Source organism: Mus caroli, chromosome 10, assembly GCF_900094665.2.
Source record: "Mus caroli chromosome 10, CAROLI_EIJ_v1.1, whole genome shotgun sequence".
Lineage (NCBI taxonomy): Eukaryota > Metazoa > Chordata > Mammalia > Rodentia > Muridae > Mus > Mus caroli.
The window spans coordinates 64669224-64695624 of record NC_034579.1 but is presented as its reverse complement, the minus strand read 5'-3'; the positions used below and the strand labels follow the sequence as shown (position 1 = coordinate 64695624).

Sequence of the window (26401 nt, the reverse complement as noted above, 5' to 3'; positions counted from 1 at the left end):
GGGCTTTCAGAGACTGATCCATGAACCAACGAGCATACACAGGCTGGACCTAGGCCTCCCTGCACATAGGTAGCAGATGTGCAGCCTAGTCTTCATGTGGGTCCCCAACAACTGAAGAGGGGGCTATCCCAAAAGCTGTTGCCTGTCTGTGGGACATGTTCTAGCTGGGCTGTCTTGTCTGGCCTCAGTGGGAGAGGATGCACCTAGCCTCACAGAGACTTGATGTGCCAGGGTGGGGGAATGCCCAGGGGAGCCTAACTTCTCAGAGGAGAAGGGTAGAGGGTAGGGAGAGAATTGTAGGAAGGGGTGACCAGAAAGTGGGGCAGTGAGTGGGATATAAAATGAATGAATGAATGAATGAATACATAAATTCAGCAACAAGCCCTTACACTCTGCCATAGATCACAATGAGAATCCTCCATCCGAAGCTACCATGCTAACTTAAAAGCAGGCTCCAGAGAGCTATCCGCACCTGAGACTACACAAGGAACTTGGCTGGGAGGGTTGGGAGGCCTCCTGCACAGAGGTACCTGGGCTGAAACGCCTGCACTGTCCACAGCCAGCCCGTGAAGACCCACTTTGCCCATGTAAGATGAGCAACAGGAGAAATGTCTTCAGTGACAGACACAGCACATTCAGGGTACTTAACAAAAGCACACAGTGGTGCTTTGCATGACATCACCTGATGAAAGAACGCATGCTCACCATGAGAACCTGGAAGGATCCCACCAGTTATAGGGTGACATGGAAATATACATCTAAAAACAAGCTAGAAAGGAAGACTGAAGGAAACGTCACTGCCCCTCCTGTGATGGAGCCCTACACTGTCAGAACCACGGACAGAGACACAGGTTGCCCAAAGCTTCCCTCATGAGAGGAAAACACATAAATATTGTTTAGTGTAACCCCACTGACAGTCTCCAGAAGGAAGTTTTCTGTTTAGAAGCCTGGTCTGTGGCCTAATTCTTTGGGCTTAGCTGACAGCTCAAGCATTACATATGAACTGTAGAACCCTCACAGGACGTATGTGTGCAGGTAAAGCTATGCGTCTCTGGAGCCACCCAACACCCCACCAAAGGGATATACGAAACATACAGAACACACCAGGACCTCAAGCCAGTGACCACCAGCTTTGGATTTTTTGTTTTTTTAATTTTGGGGGGTTTTGGGTTTTTTTTTCCACCCACAAAATGAAGGAAGGATCAGAGGCTGAATTTTATGACACAGTACTTGAAAGCCCACAATCAGTTGCAGAAATGAATTTTCTTTTTATGACTCTGCCCTTAGCGGAGCTTTCTTAAGGTTACCGTCAGCTTGGGTAGGAGATGGCTTTCAAGCCACAGAAGTTTCCACACATTCATAATAGCTCTTTAGGCCTCTTCGTGTCTGAATGGAAAGGTCTACGGTTGGACACCCAAACTCACTAATCTAGGCTTTGTTAGGGGTAATTAAAATGAGGCAGCCAAGTCTACCATTGCAGACACTATTGTGGTATATTTCTGCTAAGAAAAGAATCATTCATAAGACGCTTTAGCAAGACTTCTGGTCGGCCATGCAAAGACCTGCTTTACCCTGTCTAGATTCTTGGCTGTGTGACTCTTAAAATTCGTGTCACCTTTCTGGGCCTGTTTCTTTAGTCACTGGGGGGAGGGGGGGAGTCTGTCTGGTTTGGCCAGTTTTCCAGTTTTAACATGTTTTATTGAAAGTGAACATCTGAGCTAGGCAGCAATGGCATAAGCCTTTAATCCCAGCATTCAGGAGGGTGAGGCAGGTGGATCTCTGTGAGTTCAGGTGAGGGGGGGGGGAGGAGAGAGGAGAGAGAGAGAACACCTGCCTTTCTACCCAGGGCTACATTTGGCAGAGACAGAAAGACATATGTTTATGAAGACATCGCAAAACCTGAGATGCCCAGTAGGAGCTAAGATTCAGAAACAACCAGCGGAGGATGGTAACACCACTGTCTGAGGGATGGGAAGGAAAGTAGGCCTTACACGTGGTAGGTGGCCTGACAGGCTTCTAACCACAGCTTGGCACCTGACAAGAGGAGTGATTGGTTGGCCTGTTTCCTAAGATACATGAGGTGCTGACTGAAGGAGGCGGGGGAGGTAAACACTGAAGGAGCAGTGAATATGAACCCTCCCCGCCTACTGCTCTAGCATCTATGCCCCTCCTCGTGCGTGCGCGCGTGCGTGCCTGCGTGCGGCAGGGAGTGTTGGGAGTGACTGCCTCTTCATTTGCCTTTAAAGCTTCTCAAGACAGGGTAAAAGATGCTGTGATTGTTTATATATTCTTGGACCAGGGAGTGGCACCATTTGGAGGTGTAGTCTTGTTGGAATAGGTGTGACCTGGTTGGAGTAGGTGTGTCACTGTGGGTGTGGCCTTAATACTCTCACCCTAGGTGCCTGGAAGTCAGTCTTCTACTAACAGCCTTTGGATGAAGACATAGAATTCCCAGCTTTGCCTGAGCCATGCGTGTCTGGACGCTGCCGTGCTCCCACTTGATAATGGACTGAACCTCTGAAGCCAGCCCCATTTAAATGTTGTTTTTTATAAGCTTGCCATGGTCATGGTGTCTGTTCACAGCAGTAAAACCCTAAGACAGATGCCAAAAGAAATTCTCTAAGTAAAACAGATGTGGCTGTAAGAGTTGAAAAACAATAACCCATGTGCACAACTCAGGTGGGGACCCAGTGCATCTTTAACCTGCACAAGCCCCCTTCCTGTTCTCTCAAGACAGAGCCTGTCCTGTGGCCTGCTTGGTATCGCTCAGACAGATTAAGAAGTTGGTGATATCTAGAACCTTTTGCTCCCTTCATTGCCAACACTGCAGTAAGTGCCACATGGGTTCCTCCAACAGTGTCCTCAAACTTCAGTTCCTGCTGGATGGCTCAGAACAGGAAATAGCCTGTCCAGAGACACAAGGCTGCTGAGGGTTTATATTGGGTCGAAATCTACAACAGTCAGACTCGGGAAAGGCCAGGTCAGAGGTGTTAACAGGCTCAAAAATAGAACCCCATTTGTCACTCCTTGGTGTCCATCATGAGGGTGTGGCAGGCCTGGTAAACCCCGGTAGATCAAAGGTGAAACCAGCTGTTCCCAGAATACTGGGGCTGCCAAAGATAGACAGGAAGAACCCTACAACACCATCATTCCAGGCCTGGTCATCTTTAACTCACTGCTCCAGGCCTCAAGGGATAGCTCATAGCTGGTTAGAAGTCTTCAGTGGGTCAAGGCTTACTTATCTGCGGGATAAAGACTGAGCCAATAGGCAGGGGCTTCCCTGCTGCATGGGCAGAGCGCAGCCATGACTGAATGGAAACTACGCAGCATCCTTGTTCAGATGGCCTTAAAAGCCAATCTGATGGCTCCCTTTCTATAAGACTAGATACCATTCCCTAAACACTCTCTCTCTGCAAAGCCATAGCCACGAAGGACAGGAAGGGAGGAACAGACTGATACCTACTTGTCACTCTGCCCCAAAACTTATCACAACGCTCACAGGAACCTTCCAATCGCCTCTGTATGGAGTTTTTAGCGAGCCTTTTAATATTTCAAGATGTTTGAGAGATTGTTCCCTGCTCCAGTTTATTCTAATAACAAGCTGTCCTGGCCTCTCTGCCAGAGACCCACACTATCTTTATGTGATTCCCTGTGAACTTGAATTTTCTCTACTCCTTGGTCACCAAGAAAAGAAACATAGGCTTCTTCAGTCGAGCAGACATGCATCGACGACTCTGTGTTTTCAAGTGTGAGAGAAGACAGAGCTGCGCCGGCAACCCTGCGGGCCCAGCAGAAGGACCGGGGTCTTCTGGGAAAAGATGGTTCTGTTTGGTTTTTGGGAGTGGCCTCAGCAGGTACCAGCTGAGAAATCACCACTCACCTACCAGGAAGTTCCTTCATGGCAAACAACAACAACAACAAAAATAAATAAATAAATAAAACCAATACTCCGAACCCCGAAGTCTTGTCATTGTGTTCTTCAGTTAAGAGTTTCTGCATGTTGGGACCCAAAGTTCCTATCAACATACAGGTGAAGAAAGTTCAGCACGAAGCTTTCCAACTTTTTGATTTAGAAAACCTAGTGTCCAAGTTAGTTGACTCTGTTGGTCTTCCTGTGGGAGTCTCTGTCCTCTTCGGGTCCCTCAATCCTTCCCCCAACTCTTCTGTGAGACTCCATCTACTGTTGGATCTCTGCATCTCTTTCCATTGGCTGCTGGGTGGAGCTTTTCAGAGGACGGTTACGCTAGGCTCCTGTCATGTATGTTCTTCTGAATCTGTTGCCTGCTTGCCTGCCTGCCTGCCTGCCTGCCTACGGATCCTGCTCCTCTAACTAGGCTGCCTTATCTGGCCTCAGTGGGAGAGAATGCACCTCGTCCTGCTGTGACCTGATGTGTCTGGGGATGGGAGGGTGTCAGTGGAGAGAGTAATGAAAGAGTGATACCCAGATAAAAGCTCCCCCTGTTCAAAGAAGAAGGGAGGAATGGGGGGAGGATCTACATGAAGGGGTACTGGAAGGGGGGCTGGTATTGGGATATAAAGTCAATAAATTGTTGGGTTTTTTTTCTTTAAAAATTGGAAAAGAAAAGCTAGTGTCAATAAGAATGCTCAGAAAGACTGGGGAAATAAGAGATGTAGCGAGTAGGAAGTCTCCTAACACAGGTTAGCTGCCTACAAGTGAGAAGAAGACAGACAGGGCTTTAAACTCAATTAAACTCAACTCATGATATGGAGGGGATGGGTGACCAGTGGGGTTCAGAGCTGTCCTCCAGCAAGGAAGGGGCAGCCACAACCAAGGGATGGAGACCCGAGAAAGATGCACATACCCTTGTCAGACACAATCTCTGCTTTCCCGTAAACCCTGGGGGTACTTACGCGGTATTTCTTTTCTTGTTCAAATTTTTCTTCAAACTTGCGAATCTTCCTCTTGAGGCTTTGGATGTGCTTGGTGAGCTGTGTAATGGTCTGCGGCTCCTTGCCGTCCCCACCGGCACATCGGGAAGAGCTTCGTGGCCTGCCATGGTTAGAGTCGGACAAATAGTTCCAGAAAGGGGCCTCAGGGAACATAGCTGCCTGACCTTTGAACCCAGGATATCAGAGAATTCCAGGCGGTGGCTCCGGGTACAGTAGTCGCATAAGCTCCTAGCTTATTGGACTAGTGTACCAGGAGCCCCCCACTCCTCCCTGTAACCTCTGACCTTGTGACATGCATTATGGGCTAATCTCCCCCAGGATTTTTTGTATACAAATGAAAAAATATCAGCACAAGAGATACATATTTCAAAGCATAGTAAGGTCAACGTGGGACTCAGAAGGGAAGCCCGCTGAGGTACGGCTGAGGTACGCCCTTCAACAGGTTACACACGCCACACCTAATAGCAAATATGTCAAAAGGAGTGACCCTCTCCCCAGAAAATATCTCCACAGTCTCAACATGACACATGATTTCCATGCAACTGCAATGACTCGCCACGCACCTCTAGCACGTCACCCTTGATCCCTGGATAAACTCAGGAACAACAGTTAAGCTGTGGGAGAGAAACTAGGGCCATGGAAACAGAGCAAACTTTGGCCAAGGATGTCTGCCTTTTAATTACATGTCAAAAGTATTCGTGCAAGCGAAAGTGGAGCACGACACAGTTCCTAGAACTAACCCCAATCACAAACACAAAGAGCCAATGCGGGGGGCGAGGGGGACAGTGGGTGCTTCTGGCATACAAGGGGATGCTGCTAAATGACCAATGTGGAGGTCACATCTGACACATGGCGAGATGCCACTCAATGAACCGTGTGGAGGTCACATCTGGTACATACACAGAGACTGCTACCTCTGGCTGCCCGTTGAATCTGGGGAGGACGATGGTTATTTTTAGATACTACTTCTCTAGAACTGGCTAATGAACATTCCCTCCACTGCCGGGCATGGGAAGCAGACTGAGCGGATTAAGAATGGCACTTCAGGGCGGGAGAGATGGCTCAGCGGGTAAGAGCACTGATTGTACTTCCAGGGGTCCTGAGTTCAACAGCAACCACATGGTGGCTCACAACCTTCTGTAATGGAATCCGATGCCCTCTTCTGGTGTGTCTGAAGACAGTTACAGTGTAATCATAAAAATAAAATATATCTTAAAAAATGATACTTAAGATGTGTGCAAAGACACACACTTCATTCTTTCCAAAATACCCAACATGTATTTTGATTTTCATGAGCATTTCTCTCTGAGACCCCCAACTCAGTACTGAAGTATTATTGCGAACTGCAAACTGGAGAGAGAGAGAAAGAGAGAAAGAGAGAGAGAGAGAGAGCGCTTTGCTTTATCACAGCCTGACAGAGTACTCCATGGGCACATCTGCCCTATTTCAGAGCTGAATTTCACTGTATGTTATGAAAGTCTTTGGGAAACCACATGAAATGAGGATGCAGGCTTTCTTACATCATGAACTGCTGGCTGCTGGGTGGAGATGGAGCAGACTCAGGGTCCAAGTTGAACCTCTGACTTTGGCTAAAGATGGAGCACCGTGGTGACAGCAACGGATTGTCACCATCGGTGATGTGATAGAGTAGCCTGCTGGCCCCTGCAGACTGGAGGTCTTCTGCGGTACCATCGGCATCACCCGGTGCATCCTTATGAGCTGGCATGGGATCTGGGGAAACAAGATGAGATATCCAGACTTAGAAGTGACAGAGAGCCCGAGGCTGCCATGCTCCTAAATAAAGATCATAACATCAGTGGTAAATGGCATGTTTCTGTCGTGTCTTCCTTCTGGAGGTAGGAAAAGCTTTCAAAACACTGTCATGTTTGTTCTCCAAAAAACCTGCATAGAAAATATTACAAAGCCACCAACAAAGGTGCTAGAAGACAATTCCAGAATGAGTTGTTCCAGCCGGCACGAGGATCTCATTTGATGTCATTTGTGTGAGTTGGAGGGCACGCTGAAAGGAGCTAAGAGTACATCAGAGTTTGGTTTAAAAGATACAGATTGTGAGGAAAAGGGAGACTAGCAGAATTATTTGCCAGGAAAGAAGTAGAGGGAGGGGGTGAGAAGAGAGGAAGAAGAGGGACGAGGAGTCAGTCTCCAACACGGGGTTGCATCAGCATGCACACACGCTGCTCAGAGCCTGCCCAGCAGAAAGCACAGAGTTTAAAACACAGCAGTAGTACTCCTAGGCCAGGGAGGAGATGGATGGATCGGTGGGCAAAGGCCAAGGCTGGATGAGCTGAGTTCAATCGCCAGGACCCACGTGGCTAGAGAAGAAAACCAACTCTGACTCCAAGTCATCCTCACACGTGTGTCCCGACATCATGTGAGCAAGTGCTTATGCACCCAAGTGAATGTAGTAACATCCTAAAATGAGGAGAACAAGAGAAAAAGGAGGAGGAAAAAGGAAAGAGGAAAGGAGAGAGGGAGAGAGATGTAGACGATAGATAGATAGATAGATAGATAGATAGATAGATAGATAGATAGATAGAAAGAAAGAAAGAAAGAAAAATAGATGAGTGGGGAGAGAAACCAAAGAGACTACACAATCACTCCAACATAGAGAGTTAGGAATGACTGTTCTGCTTTTCAAAATATTACATAACATTCTCTTTTGAACAAAACTAAAATGAAAGCAAAGCCTACTGCAGTGCCTCCGCCCAGCAGGCCAGCTCTGGGCTCCGATTTTTGATGTGACCTCCTCCCCTGTCCCTCCTAACTTAGCTCTTTAGTTCCCACCAGGGCCAGTCCAGATGTCAGCTTCGCCTGTACAAGGGGAAGATGAGAGATAGGCGGCACGCTAGCAGAGGATCCCTGAGATACTCGAGGCTAGTCTCCAGCTCATAGCTCCTTTGACTCTCAAGTGCTAGTACTAAAGGCTTGCACCACACAGCCCAGATTTCATTTTCTTAATTAAATCATTTGAGGTGCAAACACATAACTTTAATCCCGATCCTTTGAAGTGGGAAAACATGCTTCTAATCTGGGCCATGCCTCCTGCTGGCAGCCTAAATAAAGGACATAGGAGAAGGAAGCTTGCTCTCTTTGCCTGCTGGTTCTCAATCTTGCTGGCAAGTTCATTCCTTCACTGGCATTATAGCCTGTTTCCTCAGGATTCTGGAGCCCAGTGAAGATCAGCTGAGACACCAGCCCTGTGGACTGAAAGAACAATTGGACTCATAGAGCTTCAATTTGTAGACAGCCATTTTTAGACTATAGCCTGTAAGCTGTCTTAATAAATCCTCTGTGTGTGTGTGTGTGTATACACACACACATATATACATATGTATATATAAAGAATATATATACATATTTTTATGTAAAGAATATATGTGTTTATATACATGTTTATATGTGTGTACATATATAATATACAAATACACAATATACATATATGGATATTATATATGTACATTGTATAATATACATTATATGTGTAATAGTGTATATTATATACTGTGCATCTATACATACACATATAAAAGTATATGTGTATACATATGTGTGTATATAAATATATACACATAAGCATACATGTATGATATACATGTGTTTATACATAATACAGTATACATGTATGTATATGTGTGTATATGTATATGCATATATATGTATATATAAATATAGAGGGAATTATCTATAGTATTATATATTAAATGTTTTGTATTATATTAATTATATATGTGCTACTCTGTAAGTTCTGCTCCTCTATAGGATGAATACTACTGGTAACTTCATAGAGCCTTAGTTCTTGTCCAAACATACCATTTGAATTGAGAACAGGCTTAATTCAATCAGTTGGCAAGTGTATTTGTGTATACACTTGTGTAGACAGATTCAACGGGGCCCTCTGCTCAAAAGAGGCCAAGGCAGGACTCAAAGCCAGTGCTGCCATCTGGGAAGAGAGTTTGCAGCCTCTGCCAACCAACTGCACAGGGAGAAGAAGCGTGTGGCCACCCAGAACGTGGTGGCTTCTCAAGGATCCTGAGGACGTGATCTCTGTTTCTTCTGAAGTAAGGGGTAGCTTGCCAGGGCCCGCAGCATGGTATATCATGGTCTAGAGGAAGGGGCTGAGAGCCAAGAGCCTGGTAACTGCATGTTTCGGGAAGAGGGGGGCTGATGCATGCTTGGGTTGGGGGGGAGGGCGAACTCAGCCAGTTTGCTGGCTTCCTTCTGTTTCCTTGAATCAAACACGCAAGGCTGTGAAAAGACACAAGAGGAGGTCTGCTCTGCAGGCAAGCAACGCGGGACCCCACTTAAAAACAGCGGTTGAGCACTCACACCATGACAAAAGAAATTCTTCTTTATACTTTCCAAAAATCTCTGTAACATAGGTATCTTACATCTTAGAGAAAGAAAGCCTACAGTAATATAAGGCCAAGTCAGGAGTCTAGTGACTTCAGTGTCTTCAAATCACAGAATTGTTCTTGGGATATATTTCCATGCTCCTCCTAGGTGTAGTGGGTAGGAGTGAGTTCACTCCAGATGGCTCATGCCTGTTGGCTGCTGTTATTGGATTAAATGTTTAAACTGTTCTTTATACGCCTCTATGGAAAGACGTGTTTTTGCCACTTGTGGCTAGTCCTTAGGACTGTATACAACTTAAACCCATGAGAACTCACTCATGTGACCTCTCTTAACCCTCAGAGTGTGAACTGTCTGAGACTCTGAAGAAAGTTGGCTGTTGCAAGAGACTTTTAGTCTGCCTCATTGATTGGCTCCATTCTTTCAGGTCCCATGGCCTTTTGGAGTGGTCACATTAAGTGCAACAGAGCAGAAACTATAAGCATGAATACCAGGTCTCCCATTGGCTAAGGGATATGGACCAAAGTGAAGCTTTTAACATTGTGTGTGTGTGTGTGTGTGTGTGTGTGTGTGTACGCACGCGCGCACTCGAGTGCGTGAATGATGCACATACCAATGTATACTGGCATGTGTGCACACACACACTCACATACGTATAACATGTGAGGCCCAGAAGATAACTTTTCTGAGCTGGTTTATCTCATCCCATAATATGATACTGGGGGATCAAACTTACAAGATCAGGCTTGGCAGCAAGCACTTTAACCCACTGGCCTCAAAAATGAAACTTCTTTAAAACTCATTTTTCCCCATGGATTGAATGAGAAAAATGAAAGCTTCCTCACAAGGTTAAGTGAGGGTGACGTTAAATAAAGCCACAGTCTGACACGCTCTTAGCATATCCGTACACATCATTTTTCCTATTACTTGTATTTATCTAGGCGCGATTGCAACTTAGTTTTTGAAATTTTCAGTTTAATCAGGAGAACTATATTTAAGATGTTAATCTGACCGGCTATCCATAGCTATTAAACTAATCAACATTTGACTGAATTCACCTTAAACTTCTCAGGGCTGGGCTGGGGATGAGTTTTGGGGCTGCACACTTGCACTAGCAAGCAGGAGTCCCTGAGCACAGTCTTTTAAAAAAAATCTCTGAAATGAAACCAAAGCTTGTTCAAGAAACCTTGGTGAGACATTAGGATAGGGCATATGAAGATATGATAGGTGCTCCCCTTGAGAAACATCATTTTAGTGACTATCATAAAATTAGGAAGATAAATATTATTCTGAGAACCCCCTAGGAGCACCTATTGGTTACACCACGAGGGCTGTCAATCAATTATGTCTCAACATTTTGGACCTCCCCATTAGTGCTTATTTCCAAAGAATATCACTGGGCATTTGTGGAGTGACTCACAATGTCCCAACACTTGCCCTCAGAGTTTTGCATCATGGTCATGTGAAGCCACTTTTCAGTTCTGTAGGAAGATATAGAACTAGGCTGACCCATTCTGGCGGTGATGCAGGAGGAAGCGGGGCAGGATTTGGGGGGGGGGGTACTAGCTATGACCAGTTCCTTCAAGTAGAAGATGACACATTTCTGTTGCTGAAAGCCAAAGTGTCTCTGGCAGCCCACTCACTGAACAGTAGGGAACACAAAGCCGAGAAATAATTACCTCCAGTATGTGGAGGCCAAGAGACCACTTCTGATCTGGCTGCAACCCCAGGCAGAAGCAGATGTTACGTTACAGTGACTCAATCAGATTTAAAAATGTATCTTCCTAATGCGGGTTTTTAAAACAGCAACTCAAACTTTAAATAAATCTCTGCAAGAGCCAGAGAGAGCTTGCTCAGCTGTGTAAGCCAGAGACTTGCAGACTCATTATTTTCACTCCGGGGTTTGTTATTTGTGGTGGACCCTAGGCAACTTTCAGATACATCCCAATGGCCAGACACGAGCCTTGGCTGGCTTGGGATGTGGAACGAGCCCAACGCATGCCCAAGACCTTAGCAAGTTTCAAGTCTAAGCATTCTGGCCCTGGTGGTCCCAGAACAAAAAGCATGGAGGGCTCTGACTCACACACAAAGGGAAGGACATGGAGACAAACTCAAATGTCACGGTGGGCTTCATTGGTCAACTTGCCGTGAACCTAGAATCACCGGTGAAGAGGAGACAAAAATGACCGATGGTTCCATTCCATTTGTGTGACATTTTCTTCATTGCTAATTGATGGAAGAGGACTGAGCCCACCATCCCTAGGCAGGTATGGCTGGGCTCTGTACGAGGAGTAGTTATGTGTGATGCAGGGAAATCAAGCCAGAGAAAGAGATCCAGAGAGCTAGGCTCTCTGGATGCCTTTGTTTCAGTTCCAGGTTCCGGCCCTGGCTTCCTCTGAAGACCGACTGTAAAAGCCTAAGGGGAAATAAACCTTGTCCTGCCTAAGGTGGGTTGGTTTGTTGGTTGGTTGGTTGGTTGGTTGGTTGGTCGATCAGCATTCCATTACTGCACCAGAAAGCAAACTAGGACACCAACCAAAAATACCTGGTGGATTCTGCTGGGTTGCCCTGTAGGGATGCAATATTTAAGCTTCTGAAGGAGCTAACAGGTCCACAAGGAGGCAGGAAAGAGGATGGGGTAAGCAGAGAGTTGTGGCGATATATTGGCCACGGAGGAAGCAGACGGACGGGCTTGGTGAAGAGATCCATCAGGATAGAGGAAAGCATCACCATGCTACGGTGGCCATGAGCATCAGGGCAGATGCAAGGCATTCTGGGTTGGGCTAGCCACTTACATAACTATCTGTCAGTTAACAGTCATCGGAGTCCTACTCTCTGCCTTTCGAAAAGGAAGCTGCAGAAACGACCTCAGACAAGGGCATGGCCATCTATACGTGTTGAAGAGCTTTCTTTGGTAAACAAAGTGTCAGCATGATGCTAAAACACGGGAAAAAAGTTAACTGGGCTCATAGGCAGAGCGCAGGCTATAACGTATTACAGCAAATGTGGTTTCAGCTTTGATGGTGGTGACTCTTCAGCCATCCGCTCCATAGATTATTGTCGTTAGGGATACTCTCCTGCTTACAGAAGCTAGAATCATGTCAACCACATCCGAGAGTCCGGCAGAGATCTGCAAAATGAACTGTGGATGCTGTCCCCACCCCCTGAAAGCATTAGAAAGTAAGAGACAGTCGGTGTCTGAAGGCAGATGTGATCGTCACAAGCTGGAACCAAAGGAATATAAACTCTGAATTCAAGAATGCCCACCTGTGCAATAATGAGAGGTAGGCTGTGGAGATGACACAGTGGGCCAGGGCTCTTGCTGCCATCACTGAAGAAGAGAATCGACTCCTGAAAAGTTGCCCTCTGACCTCTACAAGTTCATAAAGACGTGTACGTGTACCCATATGCAAACAAACACCCACACCACACACACACACACACATACAAATTAAAATAATCTAAATTAAAAGTTGAAAATAATAAAAGCTAACATTTCTTGACCATATACCAGGATTGACATGTGGAGTATTTCACAGATCTTATTCTATGCAGTTTTACAACAAAACTTAGAGTGGATAGCGTCCTTTCTGTTATTTAAAGACAAGAAGGATGAGGTATGAAAGATTAGACGGCCTATACGAAGTCACCAAGCTAGCTTATGAAAATGTGCAAGGAGTTATTATCTCAGAACAAAGCTGAATATTGAATATAACATATCTAGCCTTTCAAGAGGATTATGGTCCAAATTTCATGCCAAGGTCATTTTAAAAATAAAACCAAAGAACTGGGTCACGTTTTGCAATGAACACAAACTCTCTTGACATATGTAGCAAAGGGCAAAGTTGAATTAATATCTTTTTGACAGGCATGTCAGTACCAATGCTTGCAAACAGATCTTAGATTAATCTTCATTTACATTTCTAATATGATAATGTGTCAGTTTGCAGGTGCTGCATTTTTTTAAAATATATTTGGGTGTCTTAGCTGCTGTGTACCACATGTGCCAATGCCCAAGAAGTCTACAGCCCATGGAATCCCCTAGAACTGGAACTACAGGTAGTCATGAGCCACCAAGTAGTTGCTGGGATTTGAACTCAGGATCTTCAGAAGAGCAGCCGGTGCTCTTGATCACTGATCCATCTCTCCAGCCCCGGCTGGAGTAAAACACCAAACAGCCTCAGGTCAAGGTCTCAAACCATGGGAGGCTCCAGGAGGGCAGATGATTGGCAATGTGAGCCAGTGCGGATGGAGTCAGTGGGACCTGCCCCAACTGTTTTCAGTGTGTAACAAGCTCTGAGTGACTTCTTACAGACCACAGGGATATAACAGGAAAGCTGACACAATGATACACATCAGCAGGGATGGCTTGGGAGGCAATCCCAAAGTGTTAAAATAAAAAGGAAAGTTTTATGCCCATAGTTTGAAAGGCACTAAATTATTTTTTGAATTGATACAATTATGGATTCCCATGGTGTTATGAGATTTGATGGACAGAGGTCCCCTGTTCATTTTGCCTTGCCCCATGCCCATGAATGATAACATTTGGTAACTAAACCATCTCTCCCCATATTCATGAATAATATTCTAATTCAGTCCAGTAGGAATCAAATGGAACCCTCAAGGCAGGCACAAACGCCAGAGAAGGGAAAATGACCATGGGAACAGTGAGCTAAAACCGACACATTAACCACAAATCTGGGTCTTAGGGTTTCAGTGTAAGAACAGATTCAAGGGCTGGAGAGATGAGTGCTCAGTCATTAGGAGCACTGACTGCTCTTCCAGAGGTCCTGAGTTCAAATCCCAGCAACCATATGGTGGCTCATGACCATCTGTAATGGGATCTGACGCCCTCTTCTGGTGTGTCTGAAGATAACTACAGTGTACTCATATACAATAAATAAATAAATAAATAAATAAATAAATAAATAAATAAATAAATCTTTTTGAAAAGGGCATAGATTCAAACAGTCACTTTCAAAACAAAGCAGTTATAGGAAGTGTAAATAAGGTACCAACTTAATTTCAAAATCTGGAAGATTTTAAGTATGAGCGCTAAGTTGAGTTGGACAGTGACTGCTAGTGGAAAAGAACTGGAGAAGTCCCGTCCCAGCAGGTCCCCTTTGTTGCCAATCACTGCCCAGCTCTGCCTGTGGCACCTCCAACAAGTTGCACTGACTCTCCAAAGTTATTTTCTCCTCTTTAATCTCGGGATTGAGAGGAAACCGGCCTGATTTGATTAAGATACGATAGAAATGAAATACCCACCACACATTAGCAGCTTAACAGCACATCTGAAAGCTCTAGAACAAAAAGAAGCAAATACAAAAGAAACAAAAAGAACTATACAAAGAATCGACAAAACCAGGAGCTAGTTCAACAAGACAAATTTAAAAAAACAAACAAACAAAAAAAAAAAAAAANAANANANATAAACCCTTAGCCAGACTAACCAGAGGGCATAGAGACAGTATCCAAATTAACAAAATCAGAAGTGAAAAGGGAGACATAATAACAGAAACTGAAGAAATTTTTAAAAAGCATCAGATCCTACTACGAAAGCCTATATTCAACAAAACTGGAAAATCTAGATGAAATGGACAATTTTCTAGACAGATACCAAATACCAATCAGATAAGCCATTTAAACAGTCCCATATCTCCTAAAGAAATAGAAACAGTCATTAAAAGTCTCCCAATCAAAAAAAGCCCAGGGCCAGATGGGTTTAGTGCAGAATTCTATCAGACCTTCAAAGAAGATCTAATACCAATACTCTTCAAACTACCCACAAAATAGAAACAGAAGGAACACTACCCAATTCATTCCATGAAGCCACAGTTACACTACGTCTTCTCCCTTGGAGAGGGACCGGTTTCTGTCTAATCAGGAACTTGTCACGATTCCTTTCATAGAGGACTTCATAAGATTTTTTTTTCCCAACTTCTATCATGTTTAACGTTCCAAATAGATTTTAAAAACTGAAAAGCATCCATACAAACATACAAACAAATGTGTATACATACATTCATACACACACAGACACACACACACACACACACACACACACCAAATGCTATATAGCACACTTCCAGGCCTAAGCATGGCACTGGGAGCTGAAGGTCTTTGGTCAGGGAGGGCACAGCTTCAGTGCATTATAGAAAATGCTTAGCAGGAATCCTGGTCTCCAGCAAACAGTACAACCACCCACTCCAGTTGTGAGTACTAAATCCATCTCCAGTATCGCTAAAGGCACCCAACAGAAGCAACACAAAATGGAGCCCCGCTGAAATCGAATAAAGACAAATACTGCAGGGCTACTCTGTGCAGCAGTAGCCATTTTGTACTTCGAGCAGTGGGTGGTGCAGTCTGAGAAGATCAAAAGGTTCTAGAAAGTGCCTGGAGAGGTATTTCAGTGGTTAGGAGCCCTCACGGTCCTTACAGAAGATCTGAGTTAATTTCCCAGAACCCACATGGCAGCTCATGACCTTGTGTAACTCCAGTTCCAGAGGAACCAACACCATATTCTGGCCTCCATAGGCACCATGCACACATGGTGCACATGCATACATGCATACAGACAGACAGACAAAATATTTATATAAATAAAAATAGACATACTTATTTTATATAAAAATAATATATAGAAGGTTCAAGAAAGGTTTGCAGTCATATAGGCACAAAAATCCATGCAGTTCTACTCAACCATGTAAATAATGAAGCATCTAAGAGGTCTTTGGGGACTATGTGAGCTTCTGAGGTTGGAATGACATACATCCTCTCTAACAAAACCTTCAAAGCCTATCTGAGGCTAGCCCTCAGGTAAATAAAGGAACAGGTTATATGAATGACGATGCTCACCTACTGGTACACCTGAGATACTTTTCTGCTCTATAAATCCAACTGTAAACTGTAGCTACAACAAAAATGATTTCATGACACCCCAGCATGGCGCTGAGTTCAGGAAAGCTTGTCTAGCATCTAGTTCCATCCCCACCTTTTAATTTTGCGTTCAGAGGTGTGTAACCACATCATCTAGAGATATGTTAGCATTTCCAAGTAATCTGCAACTCTTGAAGTAGGGATAAGAAGACAGCACCCATTTTGACGGAGATTAAGACAAGACCTATAGTTGACAGGGAAACCTTTAAGATAAAATAGATGGTCTATATCACATCACTGTCGTACTCAAATGGAGAACTTATAAATCAAGACCTTAGAAAAAGGAACTGTGTACTGCTAAAGGAATTATTTGGAGCAGTGGGTGTTCAGCCATCTTTAAGGACAACGTTGACCGTAACTTCCATTCTACAGTCATCCTTGGAGACACAGAACAGGGCTATGCTCAGCCCTATGAAATGCCAAACTGTCTCTGTGCAGACTTCAACATGGAAAGCCATCATAAGGACAACCCTCGGGCCATTTTTCACCCAGTGACACCAGAATAGACATTCACTCAGACCAGAATGATAAATGCTGATCCAGCTACTGTGAGTTTTTGAGACTATCATATGGATTTCTGTCTTAGTCAGTCTGTGCTGCTATGACAAACTGCCAGAGACTAAGGGGCTAGTAAAGAAGGGGAGTTCCTTTCTCACAGTTCTGCAGGTGGGAAGTCTGATGAGTTCAAGGAAACAGCCATGTCTAGCCATTGAGAGGGCCCTCCTCTTCCAGGCTACAATTAACTGGCTTCTCATTCTACCCTAAAATAGTAGAAAGTCAGTCAGCTAGGGTTCTGGACTCTTCTGACAGGAGTCACCCCATTCCTAAGGGCTGCGTCCACGTGGTCCTTTCTCCAGGACTTTTACACTGGAGAGCAGAGTCAACCAGAAAGACACAAAGACCCATACCCTAACAGTTCCTATCTTAGACGATGTGTTTGGCAAGTCATAGGTAGGGTGACCTATGCGAGATTATATCTGGGGTCTAGGACACACCTCAAGCATGTGAGAGACATTTTAGTCCCAAACCAGACAGTTCTCCACGAGCAAGAACAGTTCATGGGCCTCCCGGTGCTCTCAAATTACCTGTTACTTTGCTCCAGGGACCCCTGTATTAACATGTTGTCTATGCACTGGTCCTTGTCCATGAGCCATCTCACCTGCCTGTGACCTTGGTGCATGAGTACTTTCTAATCTCCATCTTAATAGATGAAGATGATTGATTCTGACCTAGATTGATATGACCTAGTTGATTGATGTGCCCCTAGATGCTGAGTCGTAAGTCTCCTGTGGTCCGTTGATAACAGTGGTAAGGCAGTCAGAAGCCTTGAAATTCTCTCTCTGAGACATTATCCTCTTGACTACTGGATCCTTTTGCTCAGAGTGATTATCAATGTACCAGACTCTGGAACTGGTACCCAAGATGGTTTAAGATAAAGAGTAAAAACCTCCCTGTGGGTCAATCCTCTTGATGACTATGGAGTATAAGAAATCTCTAGAATGCTGTTGAGACGAGTCTGTGCCTACAGGGCACCAGGAAATCCACTCTTGTGGCAGGTACAGTTATAAACTGACTTCACAGAACAAGATGCCATTTCAAGCATCTAACTGAGTGAGTAGGAACCTCACAACTTATAAATCAACCTAAAGACCAAGGTTTGAACACCAGACAATTTACTACCGCTGTTCTATCAGACCATCAGTTCAAACCTGTATGTGAGATTTAAGTAACTTACGTCATGTACTAGTTAAGTCTAAAATGAATCTAAACTTTTTTATAGTGACAACAGTTTCTATTTGTGAATTTTACCATTAGTAGTCACTGCTGGCAGATCATATCCAGGAATTCCTATAAAAACCACTGGGTGGATTTTGTCCTATTTATAATGATTATTGAATCTACTATTGACATGGAATACAGGGTTATTAAATTTGTAATATAATGTTCTATGGACTTGTGGTCACTTATGATAATCTTATACAGTCCTCTTTTCACCAGGGATTTAAATATATGTGTGTGCACACACATGTACTCATGCACCATGGGTATTTTATACATACACAGACACACAGACACACACACCCCTACTATTCCAAAACCTTAAAAAAATAATAATAATAACCCCAGAAATCCATATATACTTCCTACCAACTAAGAACTGCTGTTCGATCTAACCATGGGAGGTTTGGAAATCTCACAGGGCCCACCCCTAGACAAAGAACTACAGGCAATTGTTGAGGGTGAGAAGTAGGCCTTCCACCAGGGAGGAGCTCCCCAACTGCTCATCCAATACCAAGTAGTCAGCCCTGAAATAATATACAAGCAAGAAATACTTAACAGATTCAGCAGGTTATGTGTGTGCATGCGTGTGTGCATGCGTGCGTGTGCGTGTGCGTGTGTGTGTGTGGAGAAAGAGGAGAGAAAGAGAAAAGAAGATAACAAAAAATGAGGAGGTCAGGAAAATATGGAAACAAATGCTGTAATTACATTCTAACCAAAAAAAAAAAAAAACCAAACTACTGTTCCAAACCATAACCAGTGAGCTATAAACCGCACAGGCTTCCTGTGGAGTGAATCAGACCAAACCTTAACCCATGAAAATATTTTACAAATTCAACTTGACAACCCCTCAGCTGGATGAAGAAACTCTCTGGGGTCTGTGGAAACGCATAGTTCTCTATGTTTTTCTAGAGCTTGGTTACCTGGGCAGAGCTCTCGGTACTTTCAGGTTTTCTGCATTTAAAAAAAATTCAGTATCCAGGCTGGAGAGTTGTGTCAAGGGTTAATCGCAACTCATGAGTGTTGCAAGGACCCAGGTTCCATTCCCAGTACCTATGTGGAGGCTTGCCACCTTCTCAAGCACAAGCACGTGTGGTGCATAAAATAATAAAAATAAATCTAAAAATTAAAAATAGAATCCAGTATCCGAACCACGAGCCCTGTCTCAAAGGAACCTTTTGCCTGGTTCCTACCAATTGTCACTGAACACTGTCACTCAAAGTCTTGCTTGTCCCTCTCTGTGAGCAGCCCCTAAGTAAATTCACAACTTATTTAAAGCACTGATTGGCCCCTGTCCCAATCAGTATTCTACCTACATTGGACCCAAACACAGTGCCCAATACAAGAGGCACTTACCACCCAAGGAGGCCATCAACTGTCAATGACACGTTGTCACAGGGAAGCCTTTTGACACTTACTATGTCCCACTGGGCCTCGGGGTCCTCATGGCCACGAGTATTGTTCCATGGTTCATTTCAGTAAGTTACTACCATAAAAATGCATAAACAGTTCCCTGATCATAGGAATATAAGTAACAGGACTAGCTACCCTTAGCAGCTCCTATAAGCACTGTTAATTAAAACAAATTCCAACACTGCAGATGACCATCCGGCCTGCTTAGGGCACGTGAGATGCTCTTAAACAGAAGTGTGTTAAGTAAGGACTGCTGTTCATGCTACTGAATTGGATTGCCATTTCCAATCTCTTCCTCCAAACCCTGGAGATTACAGGTCTCTTCTAGAGCTAGCTCCCCAAGCCCTTTGAGGCCCCGCCCCCAATCCAGGGAGCGGGCTGCAAGCCTCTGGCAGATTTGTATAGAGAAGGATAAACTCCCTCCTCAGGTAAATTGCTATTTCCTTCCTCTGGAATTCTTCCTGAGAGTATTAATTTGCCTTCTATTGGCTAGCCAAACAGCCGTCCCTAGGATTGAAAGTAGAAAAACCGAAGGGGGAAAAAATCAGACGCAGAAGAAGCCGGAACGAGGATACACGATCGGAATGAGCCCAGAGCTAACCACTCATCCCTGCTTACTCAGCGTAAGTTCAGTTATACAGAGTGAACAGAGGAGATGAAACTCTCCTGGTCCTTAGTGTCCCAAAAGCATGCTAAGTTTTAAGATAGTACAGACCAACTAAGTCCAGTAGAACACTCTACTCCTCATTACAGAGCAACCAGAAAAATTACAAGAAGTTGTAACCGGATGCTCCCAGCTGACTCCCATTTAAGAAAGTCTGCCTGGCAACTAATCCTAAATCCTCCCGTTCCTCCTCAGCAGCTCCTAGGCTTGGGCTTTGATGTTGCATCATTTTTGTCGGGAGTCCAGGCGGAGGCTGAGCTGTCTCCTGAGTACCACGCGGGACATCCCCCAGACTCTGCCTCTTACCTGCAGGATCTGCGCTGTCGGCAGGCGCACTCTGCGTGGAAGCTGGGGCCGGGTCCTTAACTCCGTGCACCTGGCCATCTTCTTCCTGGGTCGTCAGAAACGCGGAGCACAGACCAGACTCGAGGGCTTGGAGCTTCAGCAAGGAATTCTGCCAACAAAAGCAGAACATGAAGCCAGCTAAGCGGTTGCCTAACACACAGCTCTGGGGGCTGCAGCTCTCCGGCAGCTTCGTCTGGTGCCTGGCAGGAAAGGGGTCTCAGCTAGCTGCTGCTGTTTCTCAGGGAAAGGAGCTGCTGGTCCCCAGTCAGATGCGCAATGATCCTCAGCAGCTTCAGTTTCTGGCTCGTTACAATCCTAACGTATACGGTTTATCCGTGACACATGGGACCTGGGATTTCGTCAGCAAGAGACACTGCATCTGGAGAGCCAATCTCAGAAGGTGTCCGCTTCGCAAGTGCTGGGGCTTTTACGCTCCTCCGCGCAACTGTTCATTCACTGTGCTGACATCAGGAGCCAGACATTAGGCCACTCCCAGGCTACCATTCATAAAAGCCACCGTCCCTCCAAGACACAGACTGCGGCAGACCGCAGCACACAAAGAGTTACAGTTGCAGAGGCTGCCTGGCATCTAGGAGGGGCTTCTGGGCCCTTTCACCTAGCTTTACAGCATGCCTTCTAAAGTTACTTCTCTTGCAGGGGGCGGGGGTGAGGGGTGGGGGATGCTGCAGCTGCCTCCTCTGGGGAACGGAGTCTAGGGAGCCGGCGCTGGCCCCTTTAGCCTAACTCAGCTACTTGATGGAGAGCAATTGATCCTTTGCAGCCTACAGTACAATCTCCCGCCTACCCCTTCGTGTCGCATTTTTAATTTCTCCCAGGTTCTTAGTAAGGACAAGTCATGCAGACTGACGCACTTCTGATGCAGTAGCCCCAGCAAACTGAGTCCCCTGGCAGGTGAAAATGAATCATGCCTGAGTCCAGGCTGGGCACTTCCAGGCCACAGCGGGACAGCTCAGCAGGTTACGAATCCGCCCACCTCCCTCCAGCTGCGGCAAGGGCAGCCACAGGAAGCAGGGCCATTGGTCCTCTTCCCTACCTAAACCTTCCAACATAGGCAACTCTTACACTATTCGCCCCCTCACATATGCCACACAGGCACACGATGGAGCACCCCACTCTACAGCTCCAACCCCCGCCTGGCCCACATACCTACACACATACACACACACACACACACACACACACACACCTCCCCCCCCACACCTTGCCTCCAATACCACTCACACATACATATACTCTAACATACCTTAACCCCCAAATGCTCATACTATGTACATTTTCATGCCAACCTCAACCCCCACTTACATACCCTATTCTACAAGCACATCTCTTTACCTACCAGTCCCATACTAACAAGACCCCCCCCCACTCTTCCTCCTCTTTCACACATACACCCCTACTTCTGACTGCCCCCCATATCCTTCTTCATGCATGTTCAATACCCTCACACCAACCCCCGTTCCTTCACATTGTGCCTCTAACTCACAACACTCTGCCTTATATACACTCTTGTATGCCTACCTACCCAAGCATCTCCTCCCGCATCCCTCTACCAACTTCTCCCCCACTGCTTTTAGCCACTGAGCTGACATGGCAGCAGTGTTTTTCACATGATGCTCCCCCCGAGGGATGTTTGAAACTTTCTCAGACATTCTGAAGTCGTGGGCATCTCAGCAACTCAGGTCCCTCCTCCACCAGGCACAGATACACGCTCACGAGCTGACATGAACACTGCCCTCAGAGGTGATTCCTAACAGCCAAAGCAGCAAGCATAGCCTGAGAGTAGATGATTTCCGTGGCCCTCTTCTCCCTGCTGGGACATGACTCCAGCAGCTGAGAGAGAGCTCAAGGTTGCTGAGAGGAGAAGCAGATAGAGCAAAGGCACCAAGTTTCTAGAAGAATCTAGCCATCAGTCACCAATCAGTTGGAGGACACCAATCAGTTGGAGGACACCAATCAGTTGGAAGTAACCAATCAATTGATGAATATCAATCAGTTGGTACATACCAATCAGTTGATGATAACCAATCAATCAATTGGTAGACATCAATCAGTTGGTAGATGCCAATCAATCAGTTGGTGGATACCAATCAGTCAGTTGGTGGTCACCAATCAATCGCTTGGTGGACATCAATCAGTTGATGGACACCAAGGTCGACATCAAGGAAATCAGAATGGCCTCTTCACAAGCACTTTTGTGTACAGTAAAGACATAGACAATGCCATGGAACTGTGGCGTGATAGAGCCGTGCAGGAAAGAACATGGTGGGCCCCGCGTATCTTAAGGATACAGATACCATATTAGACAGCCTCATTGTCAGGTATATACTGGAAAGAACTGAACTCAAAGACTTGGACAGTTCTGTGAGCACCCACATCTATGGCATTTCAGGAGCTTAGAGGTGTTACTGGCTGAATTTCATCTCCAAAGTTCCTCTATTGAAGCTCTATTCTCAATGTGACTATACTTAAAGACAGGGGCTTTTAAGGATGTAAATAAGGTTAAAAGATCCCATACTGATCAGAACCCATCCCAATAAGACTGATGGCCTGGTAAGAGCCTGAGACCATGGGGGCATTCACATCCAGAAGGCTCCATGAGGGTCCCATTTGAATGCAACCCTGTACAGGCCAAGGAGAGAGGAGGCCTCAGGAGAAACTAAGACAGTGGGAACTCTGATGTTGAATTTCCAAACTCAAAGCTGTGAGAAACATTTTTGCTGTTTAAGCTACCCAGTCTGTGGGTACTTTGCAATGGTACCCCTCAAAGACTAATGCCCGGTGATCGAGCCCAAGGGTCCACAGGCAGATGAATGGATGCTCAAAACGTGAATGACCTTACAGACAACAGTCCTTAAAATTCAAGGGGAAGACAGTGACTGGCATAGGCTACCACAGAGTGAAAAGAACCAGCCACAGAAAGATAAATCCTATGTAATTCCACTTATGCACAAGAGTATAGAAACCCCATAAAGCCAGGAAGCAGAGCACTGATTCCCCAGGGCTGGTCAGGGAAGGGAGAGAGTTGTCTCATGGGTTCAGAATTTCAGTTCTGTGTGATGAAGAAAGAAAGACGCAGGTGTGAAGAATTCACAGAAAGGTGTATGGACTTAGTATGGCTGAGTGGTATACTTACGAGGGCTTAGGACGGCATGTTTTTCCTATTAAATGTATTTCACAATGACTTTTTAAAAAGAATCATGTGTAAAAGGAGGTGGACATTTCCGATTCTCTCTTGAGTGGCAGGGTCTCATGTAGCCCAGGCTAGCCTAGCACTCTGGACGATCTTAACTTTCTGATCCCCATGACTCTACCCCCATGAGCCGTGGGATCATGGGTGTGTATCACCATGCCTGGTATTAGGAAGCCAGGGCTTCCCACACACTAGGCAAGCAATCTAGCAGAGAGATACACTCTCAATCTTTTTATTATTATTTATTTATTTATTTATTTTTATGTATTTTTTTCAAGACAGGGTTTCTCTGTGTAGCCTTGGCTGTCCTGGAACTCACTCTGTAGACCAAGCTGGCCTCGAACTCAGAAATCCGCCTGCCTCTGCCTCCCAAGTGCTGGGATTAAAAGCATGTGCCACCAACACCCGGCTTCAATCTTTTTATTTTATTATTATTTTTTTAATGTGGTGCGTGCAGCCTGGCTCAGACTCCTATGTGTTCTTGTGTAATCTGCAAAAGCAAAAAATGGCTTTCAGGTTCTCACAGAACCACAGGGGATGCCCACAGTGCTCTGTATCCTGCCTGACTGTGGGAAAGCATCCTGGCTATTGCAAACCTAGATTGTTATTTTTCTGTCACCTGTAAAAAGAGGCAGATGTAACTGTAATGAGTTAGAACCCTGGCTAGGAGGGCTGTTCCCAGGGGAACTGAGGGGAGGGGAGAAGGCACTCTCTAAAAGCAGCAGTAGGTAGGTGGTCATCACTCCAGGACTGGACTCTATTCAGGGTGGATGCCCCCAAACACTGGCTGCAGGGAAGAGGCCTGGCCATGTTGACAAGCCACATAAGGTGCCTACCGTTCGTGACTCATCACTCTACCTCCCAGGGTTTCACTTCTGGGCCAGCCTGCCTACCAGGAACCTTGCTCTAAATGACTTTAGAGTCCCCTTCTACTGAATGGAAAGAAAGCCAAGCATGCATGTTTACTGAAGATGGAGATGCAGAACCTGGCGCATGTGGGTACCTAGACTTGGGTCTGGAGCAGAACCAACGACCGAGTTAGAGGAGCAGCAAGGGATGTCAGTACACAGGGGCATGTCAGGCCCTAACTGGGAGTGCGTTCGAATGCTGTAACCTGGGAAACTACCTTCTCCCTCCTGCATGCTCACTGGAACAACACTGAGTGACACGGGGCATCTACTCACATGGTTGGGTTGCTCCTCTCTGAGACACTGCAGAGAACCAAGCATAAAGAAACAAGGAGGAGGAGGAGGAGGAAGAGGAGGAGGAAATCCAAGCAAGACAGAAAGGATGAACATCAGCCATCCAGGGAGACCTCTAAGCCGAAGGGAAGACAACTGCCAGGGACCCAAGGCAAGACAGACAGTGGAACGGAAGGATCTCAGAAGCCCTTCTGTCCCCACCACGTGCCACCCCATTCTCTGTCACTCAGCCCCACAGCCCTCCTCAGTAGAGTCCTTCTCATATGGACACCCTGTGTGGATGGTTCTGGATGGAATACATCACCCAGTGTCCTAGGACCCCAGGGTAACAGTGCAGAGACTGAACTGTGAAAAGCCAATCCCACCATCACATACAATGTCTGCCCAGGGAATGATGGGAGCTATCTAGCCTATCCAATCAGGATGAAGCGCTGTAGAGCTAACCCAAGAAGCCCCGTGGATACTTCCCGGCACTGGCAGGGTCTGAGCAGATGTGCTAGTCACATGATGCTTGGATACTCAAGGCAAGAGCCAGACTTGCATGAAGACTAAGAGACTGACATCAGGTTCTTCCTCCTGGAGCATCCAGCCCAGCAAGGAAACAGTTAACAAGCCAACAAATAACAAGGTGTTATTTCCCTAGTCCATGCTGGAAAGCAATGGCAAGCTTTGGGAGGAGAGAGTGACAACCCAGCCATTTCACTGACCAATCACACGGGACTTAGTGACCTTTTCACTAAGGGACCATACTCTCCCTTCTACAGAAAAATGAAGCTGTGGTCTGGAAGCTACACGCCCCCCCATCCCTCCCTCCCAGCCCCCACTCCCCATTCCCCCCCCCCATCAAGCCCTTCTCATATATGACTTGATTTCCTTCAAGACCATGGTGCCTCAAGGCAATGGCTCTGGTCAGAATGCTGATGCTTCTCACACACACACACACACACACACACACACACACACACACATACACACACCGCTTACATCCAAAGTCACCATGGTAAGGCACCTAAAATCAGGAGGGAGATCACATGGCAGATAATGATCCCCTCGGGAATGACAACCACCCCTGCCTCTCCAGCACACCCTGTGAGAAGCCAACTAAAGAGAAGTCTGCACAGCCTAGGTATGATTTTCTACAGTTAACTCTTCTTTTTCACACAGTAGAGCATACGTATCTTGTTTTAGAAAAATACTCATTTCCCTGTCTCTGCAATTACTTGGGTCCCACTTTAGCTGGGCTGGGAAAGAGAACACCCACGTGGGTGGGTTGGAGGAGAACTATTTTGAGGTGCCTTCATCTGTGACTGTGCAATTAGAGAGCAGGAACCATTCACGGTTGGTTTCTAGGAAGGGGTTTTATGGCACCTTCCCATCCCTTTATACTTCCAGGAAGTGTACACAGATTCTCGCTCTGACGTGAAACACAGTGAACCTTGATGAAAACCTGGGATGCGGGTCAGTTCCTAGACATCTACTTACTGCTGTGATCCCCTCAATTTTCATGATCATGGGCATAAACTCCCAACCCCACATACGCTCTCAATAAACACAGGAGACTGTCCC

At 45.7% G+C, this 26401-nt stretch overlaps 1 protein-coding gene across 4 annotated transcripts in view; it reads right to left on the bottom strand.

Annotated features, from left to right (window-relative positions):
- The window catches only part of Fam13c (family with sequence similarity 13 member C), a 112288-nt gene that overhangs the window by 16999 nt on the left and 68888 nt on the right, over positions 1-26401 (bottom strand). For all 4 annotated transcript variants that reach the window (XM_029482748.1, XM_021174614.2, XM_021174609.2 and 1 more), the window contains 3 exons: positions 20384-20531; positions 6432-6642; positions 4873-5011 (listed from right to left, as the gene is read on the bottom strand). In XM_029482748.1, the coding sequence (XP_029338608.1) occupies positions 4873-5011; positions 6432-6642; positions 20384-20531 (498 nt within the window). The remainder of the gene's footprint in view (positions 1-4872; positions 5012-6431; positions 6643-20383; positions 20532-26401) is intronic.